General features: G+C 41.0%; 1 protein-coding gene across 1 annotated transcript in view; it reads right to left on the bottom strand.

Moving 5' to 3' along the window:
* Nucleotides 1-8,016: 8,016 nt before the first annotated feature.
* slc43a1b (solute carrier family 43 member 1b) overlaps nucleotides 8,017-20,549 on the bottom strand; it is a 29,290-nt gene continuing 16,757 nt past the window's right edge. Inside the window, exons 7-15 of the mRNA XM_060924841.1 lie at nucleotides 20,046-20,179; nucleotides 18,263-18,414; nucleotides 18,011-18,157; nucleotides 15,387-15,422; nucleotides 15,103-15,235; nucleotides 14,879-14,999; nucleotides 14,692-14,765; nucleotides 13,765-13,888; nucleotides 8,017-8,384 (exon numbers count right to left, since the gene is read on the bottom strand). Of these exons, the coding sequence (XP_060780824.1) occupies nucleotides 8,235-8,384; nucleotides 13,765-13,888; nucleotides 14,692-14,765; nucleotides 14,879-14,999; nucleotides 15,103-15,235; nucleotides 15,387-15,422; nucleotides 18,011-18,157; nucleotides 18,263-18,414; nucleotides 20,046-20,179 (1,071 nt within the window). The 3' untranslated portion in view covers nucleotides 8,017-8,234. The remainder of the gene's footprint in view (nucleotides 8,385-13,764; nucleotides 13,889-14,691; nucleotides 14,766-14,878; nucleotides 15,000-15,102; nucleotides 15,236-15,386; nucleotides 15,423-18,010; nucleotides 18,158-18,262; nucleotides 18,415-20,045; nucleotides 20,180-20,549) is intronic.

Consider the following 20,549-nt stretch of genomic DNA (forward strand, 5'->3'; position numbering starts at 1 on the left):
CTGGACACAACTAATCAAAAAAGGAAAACCACCCCTACTGAAAGATGGATCAAAAGGAGAATTCAAGATTTGGGCTTGATAGGTGTTTGGAGGGATTTTCACCACCAAGACAGACAGTTTACTTTTTACTCAAATCGCCATAATGCATATTCAAGAATTGACTACCTATTTGTGCATAATTCAGAGAGGCACAGGGTAAAGGAATGTGAGATAAACCAGAGAGATGTATCAGATCACTCCAGTGTCCACTTAAAACTACAGTTGGATTCCAGACCCAAAATGACAACGTGGCGATTAAATGCAAGCATGTTAAATAGTTCTGAGTTTAAAGGGAAAATAAAGAAATAATTAAAAACGTATTTGGATGATAATGATGATGGGAATGTGAATCCAGTGATGCTATGGGATGCCGCCAAAGCAGTCCTGCAGGGGAAAATCATATCAGAATCTGCTTTCATAAGAAAAATGAAAACTCAAAAACTTTTAAGCCTGCAGAAACAGCTAACAGAACTGGAACAACAACATAGTGTGAGTAAAGACTCTCAATTACTCTTATGGATGAGACCACAAACAAGAAATAGACAAGATCTACTCTGATGAAGTAGAGAAAAATCTCAGGTTTACAAAACAAAAATACTATGAGGCAATCTCCAAAGCATCCAAGCTGCTTGCCTGGAGACTCCGAAAACAACAATCAGAAAACACAGTCTACAAGATTAGGGACCCTACCACTAAAAAAGTCACACATAAACTTGAGAGAATACAAAAAGCATTTGAGAAATTTTACCAGACCCTGTATGGTATACCCAACCTACTTTGTTTGAACCTGCTAAAGTAGAAGAGTTCCTGAGCCAACTGGACCTGCCCTCCTTGGGGAAATTACAAAATGAAAAATTAATAAAAGAAATATCAACTGAAGAAATCGGTAAGGCGATCTCCTCCCTGAAGTCCTGTAAGTCCCCAGGGACAGACAGATTTCCAGGAGAATGGTATAAATCACTGAGGGAGCATTTAATACCAATACTACATAAAAGCTTCAATTACACCTTGAGGGAGGGAGGCTACTATCTCAGTGATTCCAAAGGAGGGCAAGGACCCGAAAGAATGTGGATCTTATAGACCTATCAGTGTTCTAAACCAAGATTATAAATTATATGCAGCTATTTTAACTAAAAGGATGGAGGAAGTGATGCCTTTTTTGATTGATGATCAAACCGGGTTTATTAAAGGTAGACAAAATCAGGATAATATAAGGAGAATCCTCCACATTGTTGAACATATAAAAAAGGAAAAACTTGGAGCTATCATACTCAGTATGGATGCGGAAATAGCATTTGATTCGGTGGGGTGGGAATTTCTTTATACAGTTATGGAAAAATTCAGCTTCCATGAGAAATTCATTAAAGGCATCAACACACTGTACACGTCCCCCATAGCCAGAATTAAGGTAAATGGAGGTCTGTCAGGAACTATCCACCTGCCGGCCAGCCCAGTGCTTTTTAATCTTTTCATTGAACCTCTTGCTCAAGCAGTAAGACAGAATCCTGATCTAGAAGGCATCACAATAAAAGGTACAGAGCACAAAACATGCCTTTATTCGGACGACATCTTGGTCAGCCTAAAGAATCCAGAGTCAGGAATCCCAAAATTAATGGATTTTCTGCAGATGTATGGAACTTTGTCAGGCTACTTCCTTAATGTTAATAAAACACAAGCCCTGACATTCAATTTTGCACCATCATTATATCTTAAAAACAAGTACAAGTTCAACTGGGACTCTACCTCTATTAAATACCTAGGCGTTAAATTAACAAAGGACATAACACAGTTATTCTTTGAAAACTATGTAAGTATTAATTCACTGATAAAGGAAGATTTGGACAGATGGGCCTCCCTGCCTCTGGATCTGGGCAACAGAATTATGACAATAAAGACAAACATCTTCCCTAGATTACTTTATCTGTTTCAGTCTTTACCTATTTGTGTCCCCAATAGTCAATTTAGAGAATGGGATAAGATGATATCACGTTTTATCTGGAATGGCAAGGCTCCCAGAGTGAGGTATAAAACTCTACAGCTGCCTAAGTACAGTGGGAGGATGGGCTTGCCAAGACTTAAATGGCCCTTTTCCACTACCCTTTTTCAGCTCACTTCAGCTCGCTTCAGCTCACTTCAGCCCGACACGGCTCGCGTTTCGACTACCAAAAAACAGCACGACTCAGCTCGCTTCAGCCCTGCTTAGCCCCTAAAACTCGCACCGTTTTGGAGTGGGGCTGAAGCGAGCCAAACCGTGCCGAGTGAGGCTAGGGGCGTGAGCAGACACTCCCCTGTGCACTGATTGGTGAGAAGGAGTGTCCTCACATGCCCACACACGCCCCGCGAGCACGCTGGGATCTGTAAACACCATAAACCCGGAAGAAGGAGAATTACGAGAATTATGAAGCCTTATGCGCCTCGCCTCATCTATACGCTCTTGCCAGTATCTGTTGGCGTTGTCGGTGACAACAAGCCACAGAACCAAGACCAGCAACACTAACGACTCCATGTTTATTGTTTACTATTCGGGTCGTGAGACTACCGCTTAAAAGCTCACTGATGTCACTGTTTGCGCTGCTTAACGACATCACGTGACGTCCACCCACTTTCGCTAACTCCACCCAATGTGTCCACCCACTTCCAGCCAGCACGGTTCAGCGCGGTTGTAGTCGAAATGCAACTCCAACAGCCCCACTCAGCTCGACTCAGCACGGCACAGCTCAGCCCGACTCAGCCGCGTTTGTAGTGGAAAAGCGGCAAAAGATTATTACTTGGCAGCTCAAATAAGACCACTGTTGCTCTGGTGCAATAATGACTACTCTGCAAAATGGAAAGATGTGGAGTTGTCACTGTCAGACAGGCCTATACAGAGTTTATTAGGAAACTCAATGGCAGTTAAACAATATGATATCCGGAGCCAGTGGGTTGGATTTTCTATAGAGGTCTGGTTTGGCCTGGTAAAACAACTTAACATTCAGAAAGAAACACGAATTTTAATGGTGGCCAACCCATGATCCTGACTTCAGACCAGGTACAAATGATGGAGGCTTCACTCAATGGGCGAGAAAAGGACTCTCCACACTATGCTTACTAGTTGAAAAACAGAAATTTATAGATTTTAAAACCACTTCAGACAGATATGGCCTTGCTCAGCAAGATTTCTACACTGTAAAAAAAAATTAATCAAGCCAACTTAAAAATGTAACGCAACCTGCTGCCAAAGGATTTTGAGTAAACTCAACTCCGGGCCAAATAGTTGTGCTGACTTGCTCTTTTAAGTCGACACAGATGAGTATTTTATGTTGACCTTACTTTATCAGGGTGTCTACAGGTTTGTCCAAGTTAAATTTAAGACTTTAAGACTTTTTAAGACCATGTTCCAAAAAAAATTAAGACCAAATCTAAAGTCACGCAAAAACGTACTCTTTTGAAAAAAAAAAAAACTATATAATTTAATGTAACTTATTGTTCTTGTAAACATTCACCAGAAAACACTATTCTAGTAGAAGTACTTTATTTCTTTTCCTTGACAGGCATTCACACACTCAGAACACAATATAAGGATCGGATAAACTTGTAACTATGTGACAATCAGAATGCAGTCACAACGTTTGAATCCAAGGCCATCCTTAAAAAAAAATCCGTTTCCTGTCCACCAGGTGAGCAAAAAAATCTTCAGTCGGGAGGGAGGGATTTTTTTTTTAATGTTTTTAATGGATGGATAAGAAAATCGCAATGTTGTGTTTGCTTTTTCTTTCAGTGCTTTTTTATTACAAAAGCAGACACATTTAATAAAATGACAGTTTAATCAACTGAAACTTGTACAAAAACTAAGTTAGCATTTTAAATACTGACTGCAACATTTGCAAAACTTTTACAAAGGTACTTAAAATGTCCGACACACGGACTTTTTGTAGTTCTAAATCGACCGTTAGGCCTAGTTCGGATGAAATTACACTATTAAAATGATCACTGAATGATTTGTTTTTCTGAATCTTTACTATTTTGTTGTTCGCTAGAATACCATTTTGCGATTTCACACTTAAGCAAATGTTTGAAAACTCTGTGTTTCCTTCCTTCATGGTGGCTGCCGTTTTTTTGTGCCGCACGGCACATGCGCAGAGCTGATTCGACAGGGCTTTCTACAAGCGTCGGCTGCCGGCCATATAGCCGACTACACAATTAAGTCCAGCCGGCTACTTTAATGACTTATTTTTGTAGCCCACAGGCTCTAAATATTAATTTTCGATTTTAATAAAATTAAATGTTTATCTAACGGACTGACAATAATGTCAAACTGAACCGCACTCATTTAAGTTGTGATTCACGCTGTTTGTACCAATAATAACCACAAATTCCCCGCCGACTTCATTGATCAAGGGAGAGTAACTCATCCGCGGCCCCGACATGCGGTGTGTGCGCGCGCACTCGGCGGAGGCAGTAGTGTGTCGGGGCCATCGGAGGCGACATCAGAGGGAACAGAAGCAGAGATAACGCTTATTTTGTCTCCGGTAAACCAGTCTTCTCTTGTTCAATTACGTGCTGGCATCAAAAGACACCGTTGGTTGTAAATGAAACCAAACTGAGTCGTTGGAGTGTATTTGCATACACAAATGGAGAAATGTTCTCCGAGTGTGTAATTGTGTAGCCCCACTGCAGACCGTTGTCGTTGTTAATTCATAGCATGCTCAGCTGCGTGAATGTGTCATGCACCGAAAATAAGAGATTTACAAGCCAGGAACGCTTCATGATGCAATATGCAAGAAAAGAAAGATGATTTACTGCCATTTTACTTTGTATTTGAGTAAAGTGAATAAATAAATGGTCTGTAGAAAATACATTTAATCCTGGGAACTGCGTGCACAGGAGTTTATTATTAGTGATGCAGTGCTATGCATTGCAAACTATTGAATCCCATATAGGGAGCAAAGCACAGCAAACTCTTGTTCTTCCGTTTTTCATCTTCTGTACAAATTTCGATTTCGAATAACCCAATAACCGTACATCGCACACAGACAAACAATACATCAAAATGTGCGGCTTGATCGGACTCACTACGCTATTACTTTGTTCAGCATTCTACGATTTTGTGTGAAAAAAAAAAATCACACAAAATTTCCCATTCATTTTCTATGGAATTAATTGAAAAAAATCGCACATTTTCAATGTTTTTCAAACATCCGCTGCTCTGGCATGCTTTCACCTAGAGACATGATTCAAACTTTAAAACGGAGACAAAATTCTCCTGTGTGGATATGGCATTCAACTTTTTTGCTAGGTTCTATACTTTTTGATCAGTCACAGATCAAACACCATGAGCAAATCTAGAGAAAATCAGGCTTTATAATGGGTGTCTATTGCGTTACACACCAGTGGGGCTCAGGAATTTAGAGTGTAGGCAGCTTGAAAAAAAAAGCTCTAACTTTCTTATTTAAACTGTGTTTTCAGCCACAATTTTCACTCTACACACAATTTTCTCAAACGTAGTACGGTAGTCACACTTGTCTTGATTCACACAATGTGTCTACCTGAGCGATAGGATTTACAGTTTTTGAATGAGAAGCCTGAAAGTAACGAGAGGACGGCCGATCTGCCCCATAGACTCCCATTATAAACCTGGCAGCGCTTTGACTGCAAAATCAGAAAAGTCACTTGTTTTTAACTCGCTCTAGTGTCCACATTTTTTACACTAGGGACAAAAAACATACATCAATGTGTTCATGGGAGCCTTGTAGCGCTCACTGTGAAAGAATTTTGTGAATAGCTCCTTTTGTTTCCGTGTAAATCCCCGTTGTTCGAGGAGAGGGAACTCTGAGAAAAAGCGCTCTTTGCTGGTCATACTGTGTCTTTTCCCTGCACCTGAGCACCGTTACCAAGGCGACAAGCTGCACTCAGGGAGCAGAGAGGGGGGGGGGGCTGCTCTCTCTCTCTCTCTCTCTCTCTCTCAAACGATAGGACACAACAGATCAGGCACTGAGTGGTTGTCAAGCACGCGTGTGTCTAGCAACCGGTGGATTCGGAGCCTGTGCGGTATAATTGTGAGCATCAAAAACGATTAAACTTTTTCCCCATCCAAAGTGTACCGCATTTTAATGATATGACTGAGTAAAATCTCCAAAAATTTAAGATTGAAAATTTAAGACCACGGGGTTTGAAATTTAAGACAATTTAAGACTTTTTAATGGCCTTATTTTAGGAAAATCAAATGCAAGACTTTTTAAGGACCCGCGGCCACCCTGTTTATTTAGCAAGTTCAGTGCATTCAAATTGTGATGTTGAAATAAATTGAAGTAATCATTCCAATTAACTTGGAAAAGCAAGTTGGCACAAAAAACATTAAGTTATCCTAAATTATTCTTTTAAAAGATTTTTTAGGGGCTTTTTCCACCTTTATTGGATAGGACAGTGTAGAGACAGGGAGGGATCAGGAAATGACCTCGGGTCAGAATCAAACCCAGGTCCCCGGATTTATGGTATGGCGTCTTAGCCACCTGAGCCACAACATGTTCTTTTAAGTTCACATAGAAGAGCATTTTATGTTGAGTTGACTTGACTTTAGAAGTTCAGTCCAACAAATTGTTTAGTTGAAATACATTGAAATAATAATGCCAATTAACTTAGAAGAGCAAGTTGGCACATCATGGTTCTAAGTTGAGTTTACTCAAAATCCTTTGGCAGCAGGTTGCGTTACATTTTTAAGTTGGCTTGACTATTTTATTTTTTTTTACAATGATTTAGTGTGCATTACATTTTTTAGTTAACACAAACCTCTCAAGGGGCGGCACGGTGGTGTAGTGGTTAGCACTGTCGCCTCACAGCAAGAAGGTCCGGGTTCGAGCCCCGTGGCCGGCGAGGGCCTTTCTGTGCGGAGTTTGCACGTTCTCCCCGTGTCTGCGTGGGTTTCCTCCGGGTGCTCCGGTTTCCCCCACAGTCCAAAGACATGCAGGTTAGGTTAACTGGTGACTCTAAATTGACCGTAGGTGTGAATGGTTGTCTGTGTCTATGTGTCAGCCCTGTGATGACCTGGTGACTTGTCCAGGGTGTACCCCGCCTTTTGCCCGTAGTCAGCTGGGATAGGCTCCAGCTTGCCTGCGACCCTGTAGGACAGGATAAAGCGGCTAGAGATAATGAGACGAGATGAGACAAACCTCTCAACACTTAAGTTCTACTTCACTTTGCCTATTATTACACAAACAAACAAATACCGACATACAAGAAGGGAATTCCCTGGCCTCTGTTGAGGAAAGCTTAGTCTATACTCCTATACAATGTCTCGTGTCAGTTTCCACGGACTCTTCACTCCACCCAACCGTTGAAACTTTCGAACTTGCGAAGTGCGCATGCGCAGTGGCATCGGTTAAGGGACGTCAATTAGCACTTGAATATATAAGTTCACTTAACTTAATTTTCCAATTCCTATGAACTTGTGGCGAAGGAAAGGTGTCTCAACTATTTTTTTTAGTTACTTGAACAATTAGAAGGGAAATTTGTTTATTCAACTTAGAATCCTTTTTTCACTCAACAATTTTGCAAGTTACATTTTTTACAGTGAGATACCTCCAACTCGGGCATTATTTTGACAAGAACATTAAAAGGACTTGTACAGGAAGATTTATCAGGTATTACCAAAATGTTAGTCAAAGCAATACAAAAAATACAAAATAAAAATAAAGTTTAAAAAAAAGGCATGGCTGTGGAAGAAGAGGGTGTCTCTCCCCTCTGTCCTCAATAATGTGTGGTGAATTTTGAAACGAAAAATATGCCAACAACCCCATAGTGTTGCACACCTTAGGACCTGTTTGCAGAAACAATGGGGGGAAAAATTAACATCTGAAACGTTTCATCACTTGGTGTCTTCAGTCCCTAAACAGCTTTTAAGTACTGTGAGAAGGAATGGAAACATTATAAAAAAGTGGTAAATGGTTTACTGTCACCTCTTTTTTTATGTGTTGCAAGAATCAAAATTGAAATGTGCTCATTTTGAAAAAACAATAAAATTCATGAGGTAAACATCAAATAATGTGCTGTTGTAGTGTTTTGAGTGCAACACAGGTCAGAGATTATTTACCAATCATTGTTTTCAGTTGTCATTTCAATATGCCGTCCCAACTTTTTCTGATTTGGGGTTGTATTATTATTCCTTTTTAAACCTCGCCTGTATCACTGTGGAGTTTCTCGGAGCCATTTGCTCATTAAGATCATTCTTGATGGTTAAGAACAACTGCTGATTGACCAGTCGCTGCCTGATCCCGTCCTTTCTTCTGTTTAAGGAGTTGTCTGCGATGGTAGAGCAGGTATCCTGGCAACAGGAAGCCAACCACTGAGAAAACAAGCAGCGCAAAGTTGATCTGTTGATGGGGAGGACAAGAAGACACAGAAGTCCATCAGATACAGCAAAGATTTTTGTTTAGGGCTTACACAATAATGAAATGATCGTCACACTTATTTTGTAACCCAAATTATAAAAATTTTATTTTAATACTATAATTACAGTGCCTTGCAAAAGTATTCATACCCCTTGAACTTTTTCACATTTTTCCACCTTACAACCACGAACGTGACAGACCAACACAGAGTAGCACATAATTGTGAAGTGAAACAAAAATGATAAATGGTCTTCAAAATTAAAAAAAAATAAAAATCTGAAAAATGTGATGTGCATTAGTATTCAGCCCCCTTGCATCAATACTTTGTAGAGCCACCTTTTGCTGCAATTACAGCTGCAAGTCTTTTGTGGTATGTCTCTACCAGCTTTGCACATCTAGACACTGAAATTTTTGCCCATTCTTCTTTGCAAAATAGCTCAAGCTCAGCCAGACTGGATGGAGAGCGTCTGTGAACAGCAATTTTCAAGTCTTGCTACAGATGCTCAATGGGATTTAGGTCTGGACTTTGACTGGGCCATTCTAACATATGAATATTCTTTGCTCTAAACCATTCCATTGTAGCTCTGGCTGTATGTTTAGGGCCATTGTCTTGCTGGAAGGTGAATCTCCTCCCCAGTCTCAAGTCTTTTGCAGCCTCCAACAGGTTTTCTTCCAGGATTGCCCTGTATTTAGCTCCATCCATCTTCCCATCAACTCTGACCAGCTTCCCTGTCCCTGCTGAAGAAAAGCATCCCCATAGCATGATGCTGCCACCACCATGTTTCACAGTGGGGATGGTGTGTGCAGGGTGATGAGCAGTGTTAGTTTTCCGCCACACATAGCGCTTTGCATTTAGGCCAAAAAGTTCAACTTTGGTCTCATCTGACCAAAGCACCTTCTTCCACATGTTTGCTGTGTCCCCTACATGGCTTCTTATGCCCGTCTTTCAACAATGGCTTTCTTCTTGCCACTCTTCCAAAAAGGCCAGATTTGTGGAGTGTACGACTTATAGTTGTCCTGTGCACAGATTCTCCCACCTGAGCTGTGGATTTCTGCAGCTCCTCCAGAGCGATCATGGGCCTCTTGGCTGCTTCTCTGACCAGTGCTCTCCTTGCTCGCTCTGTCAGTTTAGGTGGACGGCTATGTCTTGGTAGGTTTGCAGTTGTGCCATACTTTTTCCATTTTTGAATGATGGATTGAACAGTGCTTCTTGAGATGTTCAGAGCTTGGGATATTTTTTTATAACCTAACCCTGCTTTAAACTTCTCTTCCCTTGACCTGTCTGGTGAGTTCTTTGGTCTTCATGATGCTGTTTGTTCTTCAGTGTTCTCTAACAAACCACTGAGGCCTTCACAGAACAAGTGTATTTATGCTGAGAGTAAATTACAAACAGTAGGACTCTATTAACTAATTAGATGACTTCTGAAGGCAATTGATTGCATTTAGAGGTATCAGAGTACAGGGGGCTGAATACTAATGCACACCACATTTTTCAGATTTTTATTTGTTTAAAATTTTGAAGACCATTTATCATTTTCGTTTCATTCACAATTATGTGCTACTCTGCATTAGTCTATCACATAAAATCTCAATAAAAAACTTTCAAGTTTGTGGTTGTAAGGTGGAAAAATGTGAAAAAGTTCAAGGGGTATGAATACTTTTGCAAGGCACTATCATTTTGCTTATTTATTTATATAACAAGGAAACAGGGGCGGCACGGTGGTGTAGTGGTTAGCGCTGTCGCCTCACAGCAAGAAGGTCCTGGGTTCGAGCCCCGGGGCCGGCGAGGGCCTTTCTGTGTGGAGTTTGCATGTTCTCCCCGTGTCCGCGTGGGTTTCCTCTGGGTGCTCCGGTTTCCCCCACAGTCCAAAGACATGCAGGTTAGGTTAACTGGTGACTCTAAATTGACCGTAGGTGTGAATGTGAGTGTGAATGGTTGTCTGTGTCTATGTGTCAGCCCTGTGATGACCTGGCGACTTGTCCAGGGTGTACCCTGCCTTTCGCCCGTAGTTAGCTGGGATAGGCTCCAGCTTGCCTGCGACCCTGTAGAAGGATAAAGCGGCTAGAGATAATGAGATGAGACAAGGAAACAGAGTTTTTCTTTTACACTGTATATTACAATCCTACATTCCTCAACACAGATGGATCTTTCAACCAAATAAAATGATCCTTAGTCAGATTAAGACAGGAATTTTTAAATCGTAAACACAATTACACTCAAAATAAATAAATGTCACCACAGAATGCAACCACATTTACAAAATATTAAAGTGGAGCCCAGGATTTAAGATATAATGCATTGAAGTCTATAATTCAATTAGTTACTTTAGCTGTGCGCAACAATATCACAGTCGGTTATGATTTTACATGCACTGGCCACTTTATTAGGAACACCCATCCACCTGCTGTTTTATGCAGTTATCTAATCAGCCGATCCCTTGACAGCAGCACAATGCATAAAATCATACAGATACAAATCAGGAGCTTCAGTTAATGTTCACTTCAAACATCAGAATGGGAAAAATCATTATCTCTGTGACTGTGGCATGGGTGTCGGTGCCAGATGGACTGGTTTGAGTATTTCAGAAACTGCTGATCTCCTGGGGTTTTCACACACAACTGTCTCTAGAGTTTACACAGAATGGTGTGGAAGAACAAAAAACATTGAGTGAGTGACAGTTCTGTGGGTGGAAACATCTTGTTGATAAGAGAGGTCAGAGGAAAATGGACTGGAGTGGGTTTCCCAAAAGCCTCTTAAGGCCAAGAGAGTCTTAAATTACCTCGTAAGATCCATCGTCAAGGTACCGTGGTTTTCCCGAACAACATCGTAGCCTAAGTAGTCCTTTAGTTTGCTCGAAATTTACAAAGGACCCGGACCACTCGTTCAAAACAAAGAGCAACTTGCTCACAGCCAAATACACAGACTAGGCATGCGCCGCGGAGGGACGCTCACACTCAGCATGGGAAACAGGTGTTGGATCTGCTGCCGGTGTTAAATTATTTTTCTTGTAATTATTTGTCTTCACTTTCTGGCGCAAGTACATCCAGTTAATTATTAAATAAATATATGCAAAACATTATGAATATATTTCAATATGTTATGGAATTACATATGGATATCGGAATGTCACATTGATATCGCCATATTTTAATCAAATTTAACTCCATTAGGCAAGTGATTATCTCATTTAGTGTCATAAATGAGACATTTCTGCACCTCTAACATTGTGTGTGCATGTGTGTGTGTGAAAGAGAGAGGTTTTGATCTGTGTGTAGTGTGTACCGAAGGAGGTTGAATTGACCTCCTTGATAGATAGATAGATAGATAGATAGATAGATAGATAGATAGATAGATAGATAGATAGATAGATAGATAGATAGATAAAGGATGTCAATTCAACCTCCTTAGGTACACACCACACAGATCAAAACTGCTCTCTCTCTCTGTGTGCACGCGCACTTATAAGGGAGAACATCGCCCACTTGGCATTGTGGATAACAGCTGAAATAATTCTGACTGCATGATCGGGGTGGGTGGGTTAACAGTGAATAAGTGAGCATGGAGAGAACATCCATCCATCCATTATCTGTAACCGCTTATCCTGTGTAGGGTCGCAGGCAAACTGAAGCCTATCCCAGCTGACTATGGGCGAGAGGCGGGGTACACCCTGGACAAGTCACCAGATCATTGCAGGGCTGATATATAGACACAAACAACCATTCACACTCACATTCACACCTACAGTCAATTTAGAGTCACCAGTTAACCTAACCTGCATGTCTTTGGACTGTGGGGGAAACCGGAGCACCTGGAGGAAACCCACGCGGACACGGGGAGAACATGCAAACTCCACACAGAAAGGCCCTCGCCAGCCGCTGGGCTTGAACCCAGGACCTTCTTGCTGTGAGGCGACAGTGCTAACCACTGCACCACCATGCCGGAGAAAAAATTTACTTAATTATTTAGCTTATTATTTGCTCATTCTTTCATGTGAACGTTTGTTCATTTAATTAAAAACACGCTTGGAATAAAAAATATTGCCCAAAAATGTAAAATAGTTTCATTAATTAATTACCACATTATATATGTAATGCTTCCAGATGATACTATATATTATCTTATTTTAAACACTTTATACTTCATTAGATTTTGGTTAAAAACGAATGCCATGTGACCTTATTGATTGTATTTAGCAATTACTAATGCCTTCAGCAGCAACAGTACGATTACCTTTAGCAGCTACTAATGCTTATATCGGGGACATGCATTGCAAAGAAGCTCTTCGTCCTGTTGCTTCTTAGACTCCTTCTTACGACTGAGTCCAGGAAAACCATATACAAAGACAACATTCGTTCCTTAAGAGAGTCTCTCAACTCACTCTTTAGCTCGAAAGGGCAACGTTATCAGGAAACCCACCTCAAATTAGTTTGCGCTGCCAGGAAGGATGGAACAACTCATATAATCACTCTTTACAACCGTGGTGAGCAGAAGAGCATCTCAGCATGCACCAGCCGAAGACCACATTAGGGTCCACCTCTGCTAGCCAAGAACAGGAATCTTAGAATCAAGAACAAGTTCCTATTAAAGTGGCCAGTGAGTGTAGCCTATGTTTAAAGGTACCGACTGCAAAGTTATCTGAAATTTTTTTAATGTGCATGGCATTTTCCTGTCTTGCAAGAACAATATCATGCGGACGAGATGTGATCATTTTGATGTGCTGAGGGTCGCTTTTCTCCGTTTCGGAACCGTTTTCCTCCCTCTTGAGGTAAACACTATGGCTCTATGGAAACAGCCAAATGCAAGGAGCTTTAACTAATTAGCATAACTATGAAACCTTGTATGGGCGGCACGGTCGTGTAGTGGTTAGCGCTGTCGCCTCACAGCAAGAAGGTCCGGGTTCGAGCCCCGGGGCCGGCGAGGGCCTTTCTGTGTGGAGTTTGCATGTTCTCCCCGTGTCCGTGTGGGTTTCCTCCAGGTGCTCCGGTTTCCCCCACAGTCCAAAGACATGCAGGTTAGGTTAACTGGTGACTCTAAATTGACCGTAGGTGTGAATGTGAGTGTGAATGGTTGTCTGTGTCCATGTGTCAGCCCTGTGATGACCTGGTGACTTGTCCAGGGTGTACCCCGCCTTTCGCCTGTAGTCAGCTGGGATAGGCTCCAGCTTGCCTGCGACCCTGTAGAACAGGATAAAACGGCTAGAGATAATGAGATGAAACCTCGTCACACCAAGATGGTGATGTGCAGAAAACATCATGACTCTGCATCAACTTTGGAAAGTTTTGAGTCATAGGGATATATGTGTGTGTGTGTGTGTGTGTGTGTGTGTGTGTGTGTGTGTGTGTGTGTGTTTGTGTCAGTCACCCAGTAAGGATCTCCCTTGAGTGGACCCAACATGCAGACAAACATTGGCTGCTGGAGAAGAGCGAACAGAGCGCTGATTAGAGACTGCAGGCCCGTCAGAGTGCCAAAGTGGTTAGATGGGTACCTGACAACCAGGAAAGTGAACATTATCTTGCACACGATTTAATATTTCATTATGCATTTAAACACACAAAACTGCACACACAAAACAGGAGTGGTCAAATCCATCACACTTTCCTGGTAAACAGCCTGTGGCTCGAATGCATCAGCTTTAAATCAGTAGATAAGTATAGAGTGCTTTGTAAGCTGGAAAAGAATTGTTAATTGGCTATAATGAAGTTTTCTCCAACTGATCAGAAAAAAGTACAAGATGAAGAACGATCAAAGAGAGAGAGAGAAAACTAAAAACAAAGGTGGAGGAAGTGATAGGTGTGATTATAAAATCTAATCAATCACACAGTGTAATATAAAAACTAGTCACAGAAAAACTAACTACAAGTCGTTTACTACAAGAGCCAAAGAAGGCTAACATAATAAGAGCAATACACAGTAATATAATAGTACAGATATATATGAAATCACAATACACTCAGGCCGAGAGAGAGAGAGAGATGGGTATTAAAAACAAGCAATACTTAAGTATGGAAGAAAAACTGGAGAGAGCAAGCTAAGGCAAAAGTATTGGGACTGGAATATTTTAAGTAAATGCCAGTGGCTGTCGTTAAAGGAATTGTGCAGGCTCCAACAAATTTATTGTTGGGGGAATTGATGATCTTGAAATAGTGGTTTGCATCATAAAAAAATGAAACCTTCATTGGATGAAAAGATTACTCATGCTATTGATCTTAAATATATGTTTTTTCCCATGTTATAGACCTAAGGGTGCCAATACTTCGGAAACTTTCTGTACATAATGTAATGACTTACACAGCAGCATAGAGTCCTCCACAGCAAGAGTGAATGAAACCTCTTACAACAGTATGAAGAACAAAAGACACCAACTATGACAGCGAAGGAGAGAAAAGTCTATTTACAATTATATCTATTTACAATCAGACAGACAGACAGACGTTGAAAAATCATAGACAGGTATGCATACAAGTGTGTGTACTACCTGGAGAGGAAGGTTGTCTATCAAGCATGTGACGCCAAACAACACCAGCAAGAAGTTGGTAAAAATAAAAGCTCTAACTGCATTGGTGATTTTCTGGATTTTTCTGTCTCTCTTGGGTGGCCTGTGGGAAAATATTAATAATGATAGATGATGGAATTAATTAATATGTGCTAATTAGTAAAACTATGGTTAAGTCTGTTGTTCTTTCCACTCTCGACAGCCACCTTTTCTCTCCATCCACCAAGCTATTGTACTCCTCGCACTCTTTCATCTTCCAGTCCATGATGTACCCAATAAGAGGACAGGTCAAGAGACACAGCAGCTGCATAGTGCCGAAGACAGATGAGTAGAAGCTCACTGAGGAAATGCATACACCGCACATCAGATATAACATACTACAACATCCAGGAAAAAAAGTCACTTGTTTCTACGGTATATTAAATACATTCATGGGGAAAAAAATCTAAAAATTGCCCTCCTTGTTAACTTAATGTTGGATTTTTCTTACCTTGCTCTTCTGCCTCTTTCAGCAACTCTTCTGGAGCTGGCGCAGAAGAATAGGAGAAGATAAAGTTTAGCATGTTAACACACATCTAAAAACACATTGTCTGTTTCGGGCAGCACGGTGGTGTAGTGGTTAGCACTGTCGCCTCACAGCAAGAAAGTTCTGGGTTTGAGCCCAGTGGCCGACGAGGGCCTTTCTGTGTGGAGTTTGCATGTTCTCCCCATGTCTGTGTGGGTTTCCTCCGGGTGCTCCGGTTTCCCCCACAGTCCAAAGACAGGCAGGTTAGGTTAATTGGTGGCTCTAAATTGACTGTAGGTGTGAATGTGAGTGTGAATGGTTGTTTGTCTCTGTGTGTCAGCTCTGTGATGACCTGACGACTTGTCCAGGGTGTACCCCGCCTCTCGCCCGTAGTCAGCTGGGACAGGCTTCAGCTTGCCCGCGACCCTGTACAGGATAAGTGGTGATGGATGGATAGATGAATGGATATTGTCTGTTTCGCTGAGAATTTTCGATGTTTGAACCCCAGTGATGTCACAACCATTCATGTCTTATATTAGGTGTAAGGCCATGGTCTCATTGGACTGGAAACACTTTAGGGCATTTTGCCTTAACTATTCAGGATGCCAAAATTATTAACACACCTACAGAATATTTAAAATAAATGCCAAAAAAATTCTTGATAAGCATATTATTTTTCATTTGCTCTTAGTGCCCTGGGACTCTGTTTTCAGCTTTAACCGTGTCCTGTTTCCCTGGGGTATAAATATGAGGTTACACAGATGTTAACCTCTGTCATCCACAACTATGGGAAAAGCCAAAGGACTTTCAACGCAAAAGAAACAAATGGTTGTTGATCTGTACAAACCAAGTCTAAGATGTAAAATATAAAAATACATGCACAGTTAAAATACCACAATTAATCCCACAATTAGGGCCATGTCTGCAAAGCAGCTTCACTGTTCATGTGTTTTAAAAAAAAAAAGTTAGATATCTGACAGGAAACAGACTCATTCACATGCTGTCCACCCATACAGTGAGTAGGATGGTAAAGGAGAGAAAAAAAGAGCCCAAAGATCACAGATTCAAGATTGCAAAGTTTAGTTGATTCTTGTAGTTGTTAAGTCTCAGAATCAACTGTTAAACAGCACTTTCTTAACAAACTGTTTGGAATAACAATTTTTGGCTGGATATTTCATCAGTATAACTCAGTCATATGTGATTCAACCTTTAATTTATAACCCCAATTCCAAAAAAAGTTGGGATGCTGTGTAAACTGTAGATAAAAACAGACCGCGATAATTTGCAAATAATGGAAACCCTATATTTCTTTGAAAATAGTACATTGACAGCATATTAAATGTTGAAACTGAGAAATTATTGTTTTTTGAAAAATATGCTTATTTTGAATTTGACTTTCAAAAAAGTTGGGACAGGGGCATGTTTACCACTGTGTTGCATCACTTCTACTTTTAACGACACTGTAAACATTTGAGAACTGCAGAGACCAAGTACCATAGTTTTGACAGTGAAATATCCCATTCTTTCCTGATACACAATTTCAGTTGATCAACAGTTTGGAGTCTCCTTTGTCATACTTTAGGTTTCATAATGCACCAAATGTTTTCAATGGGAGACAGGTCTGGACTGCAGCAGGCCAGTTTAGTACCCAGACTCTCTTATTACAGAGCCATGCAGTTTTAATACGCACAGAATGCAGTTTGTCTTTGTCTTATTGAAATAATCAAGGCCTTCCTTGAAAAAGACGTCCACTGGATGGCAGCATGTTGTTCTAAAACCTGTATATATCATTCAGCATTAATGGAGCCTTCCCAGATGTATAAGCTACCCATGTCATGTGCACTATTGCACCCTCATATCATCACAGATGCTGGCTTTTGAACTATGCACTGATACCAAGCCAGATGGTCCCTCTCCTCTTTAGCCCAGAGGACACGGTGTCTATGATTTCAAAAAGAATTTAAAATTTCAATTCGTCTGCTCACAGGACAGTTTTCCACTTCGCCTCAGTCCATCATAAATGAACTTGAGCCCAGAGAAGGCAGCGGTGTTTCTGGATATTGTTTATATTTGGTTTTAACTTGCATTTGTGGATGCAGTTATGAACTGTGTTCACAGATGATGGTTTTCAGAAGTATCCCTGAGCCCATGCAGTGATTTCCACTACAGACACGTGTCTGCTTTTAAAAAACAAACAAACAAACAAACAAACAAACAAACAAACAAACAAACAAACAAACAAAAAACTAATTTGGTGAATTAGCAACAGGTCTTGTTAGTGACCTGTTGCCAATTAACCAAATTATTAATTTTTTTTAGCATTACACAACATTTTCAGTATTTTGTTGCCCCTGTCCCAACTTTTCTGAAACATGTTGCTGACACCAAATTCAAAATGAGCATATACTTTTCAAAAAACAATAAAACTTCTCAGTTCCAACATTTGATATGTTGTCTTTGTGCTATTTTCAATAAAATATAGGGTTTTCATGATTTGCAAATCTTCACATTCTGTATTTTTATTTATGTTTTACAGTGTCCCAACTTTTTTGGAATTGAGGTTGTACAAATTAGTCACCTAATCGAATAGCGCTCTATGGGATGCTCACCATTGGGGTCACCGTGTGTAACCAAGAACTCCAGCATCTTATTCATGGCTCCCATATAAAATATGATGCGGAGCTGGGTCATCGGCATGGTGACCAAACTCCATAAGAAGATGGCAGAACACACAGAGCGGCGAAATGGCTGAGTACCTAAAAGCACACAGAGACTGTATGAAAAACTGTATGCTTTTCTATGTTTGTAGACGTGTGTGTGCATGTAAACACTATGATTGCATGTGAATGTGGAACTCTCACTGTGGCACTGTGCAGCTGCTCCATTGCTGTGTTTATATTCATCCAAAACCTGTTTTTTAGTCATTTCCTGCCCTTCAGTGATTACAAGACTGTAGCAGCGATCCCCTGTCACCTTATGATCCATTGTTGTACCACTTAGCTTTATTTTTTTACTGTATGAGGAAAGCAAAGAGGCATAGGTGAGAGATATTTCTCTTATCAGAACTTCACTAGGAAATTACAAAGTATAAACAAATGTACAAATTATTGTACATCTATTCTGTAGTATTCAGTTACCACGAGCATTTAGACACACTTTAAGAAAAAAATCATCAAACGTGGAACCTTTAAGGCTTCATCAGTAAGAAGAACCCTTTTAAGTTCTATGCAGAATTGTATAAGAGAGTTTTTCCTTAACAGAAATGGAACCCAGTAGAACCTTTTAGGAAGTTAAGAACCTTTGACTATACAAAGCCCCTTTTCTAATACCGAATTGTTCAGTCATTTTGCTTTGTGTCTTTTTGTGTCAGTGTTTACAAAGACATACACAATATACAATCACTGGCTACTTTATTAAGAACACCCATACACCTGCTGTTTTATGCCGTTATCTAATCAGCCAATCCCTTGACAGCAGCACAATACAGAAAATCAAGGAGATACAAATCAAGAGCTTCAATTAATGTTCACTTCAAACAGATTGGGGAAAATTGTGATCTCTGTGGGTGTTGGTGCCAGATGGACTGATTTGAGCATTTCAGAAACTGCTAATCTCTTGAGGTTTTCACACAACAGTCTCTAGAGTTTACACAGAATGGTGCGAAAAACAAAAAACACTGAGTGAGTGACAGTTCTGTGGGTGGAAACCCCTTGTTGATAAGAGAGTTCAGAGGGAAATTACCAGATTGGTTTCAGCTGCCAGGAAGGATATCACAACTCATATAATCACTCTTTACAACCGTGGTGAGCTGAAAAGCATCTCAGCAAGTAACTTTAACCACAAAATGGTTGTTATCTTGGAGCAGCTTTCAGCTTTGCAAGGAATACGTTTTTTGGAGATCAATTTGAATAGAATGGACAGAATGGACAGATATGGACGAGCGGTGTGGACGTGCAAAGACTGCATCTGGAAAGACCAAACAATTCATATCTTATCGACATTCGGCGCCCTGAGACAGCACCGGCCTTGGTTCAGGCCGTTGCTGAGGCAACATTTCCCCCTGAAGGTCACTGCCAGGAGACACTCTCGCATTCCTTCTCTAACTCTCCGCGGTCGGCATTTTTACCCCCAGTATGACCAGTGAGTGCGTGACCAGTGCCTTCATGGCTGCAGGAGCAGACGGCTGCTTGCTTGCGCTGGATTACCTCCTCCCCTCCCTCCTGAGTCCCCCCTCAAGTCCCGTGTTTAAAGTGTACTTGTGTTGTTGTGTGCTTATGTGCAAAGGTTTTTAAATGTTCCCACACTGTACTCCTGACAGGAGCATAGTGGGGGGTGTTCTTTTTTTTCCTTATCTCTCCTCATGTTGTGTTTCCTTTTTATCTTTATCCCTGTCTTCCTGTCCTGTCTACCCTATGTCAATTGTATGTTGTATATGTATGGACAGGTTGTCAGCTAATTTCGCTGGTACATGTGACTAGTGACAATAAAGGGCATCATCATCATCAACAGCAGAAGACTACATTGGGTTCCACTCCTGCCAGGCAAGAACAGGAATCTTAGAATCAAGAACAAGTTCCTGTTAAAGTGGCCAGTGAGTGTATATTGTTTGTGTTACAAGATAAATGTGCTGAATAGAATACTGACGTGTAACTGATCTCCTCAGGGGCGGGAAAAGGCTCCATGGGCCAATTAAGTAAGCAGTTGAGGAAGATGAGGCACGCGAAGCCTGCCCACACCAAGAAGATCAACTGGAAAGACACCCCTAGATCATAGATTAGCTAAAGAAAGGAACAAAAGAAAGCATTAAAAATGTTTGTATGGGGAATGGATGAACTTCTTGAGCTAATTCTTTGAATATACGCTTGGACACTACATTCATTACTACAGCAATGGACCGCAAACGCCTGCAGAGGGTGGTGAAGACTGCTGAGAGGATCACCAAAACTCCACTGCCCTCTCTGCAGAGCATCTACCACCGCAGAGTCCACAGGAGAGCTGCCTCCATCCTCAAAGACCCCACCCACCCCCAGCACGGACTGTTCACACTCCTACCCTTAGGCCGGAGGTACAGAAGTGTCAAAAGTAAGACTGTCAGACTAAAGAACTCTTTCTTTCCCACCACCATCAGACTCCTGAACAGCTGACAGG

This window comes from Neoarius graeffei, chromosome 7 (assembly GCF_027579695.1).
Source record: "Neoarius graeffei isolate fNeoGra1 chromosome 7, fNeoGra1.pri, whole genome shotgun sequence".
Taxonomy (NCBI): domain Eukaryota; kingdom Metazoa; phylum Chordata; class Actinopteri; order Siluriformes; family Ariidae; genus Neoarius; species Neoarius graeffei.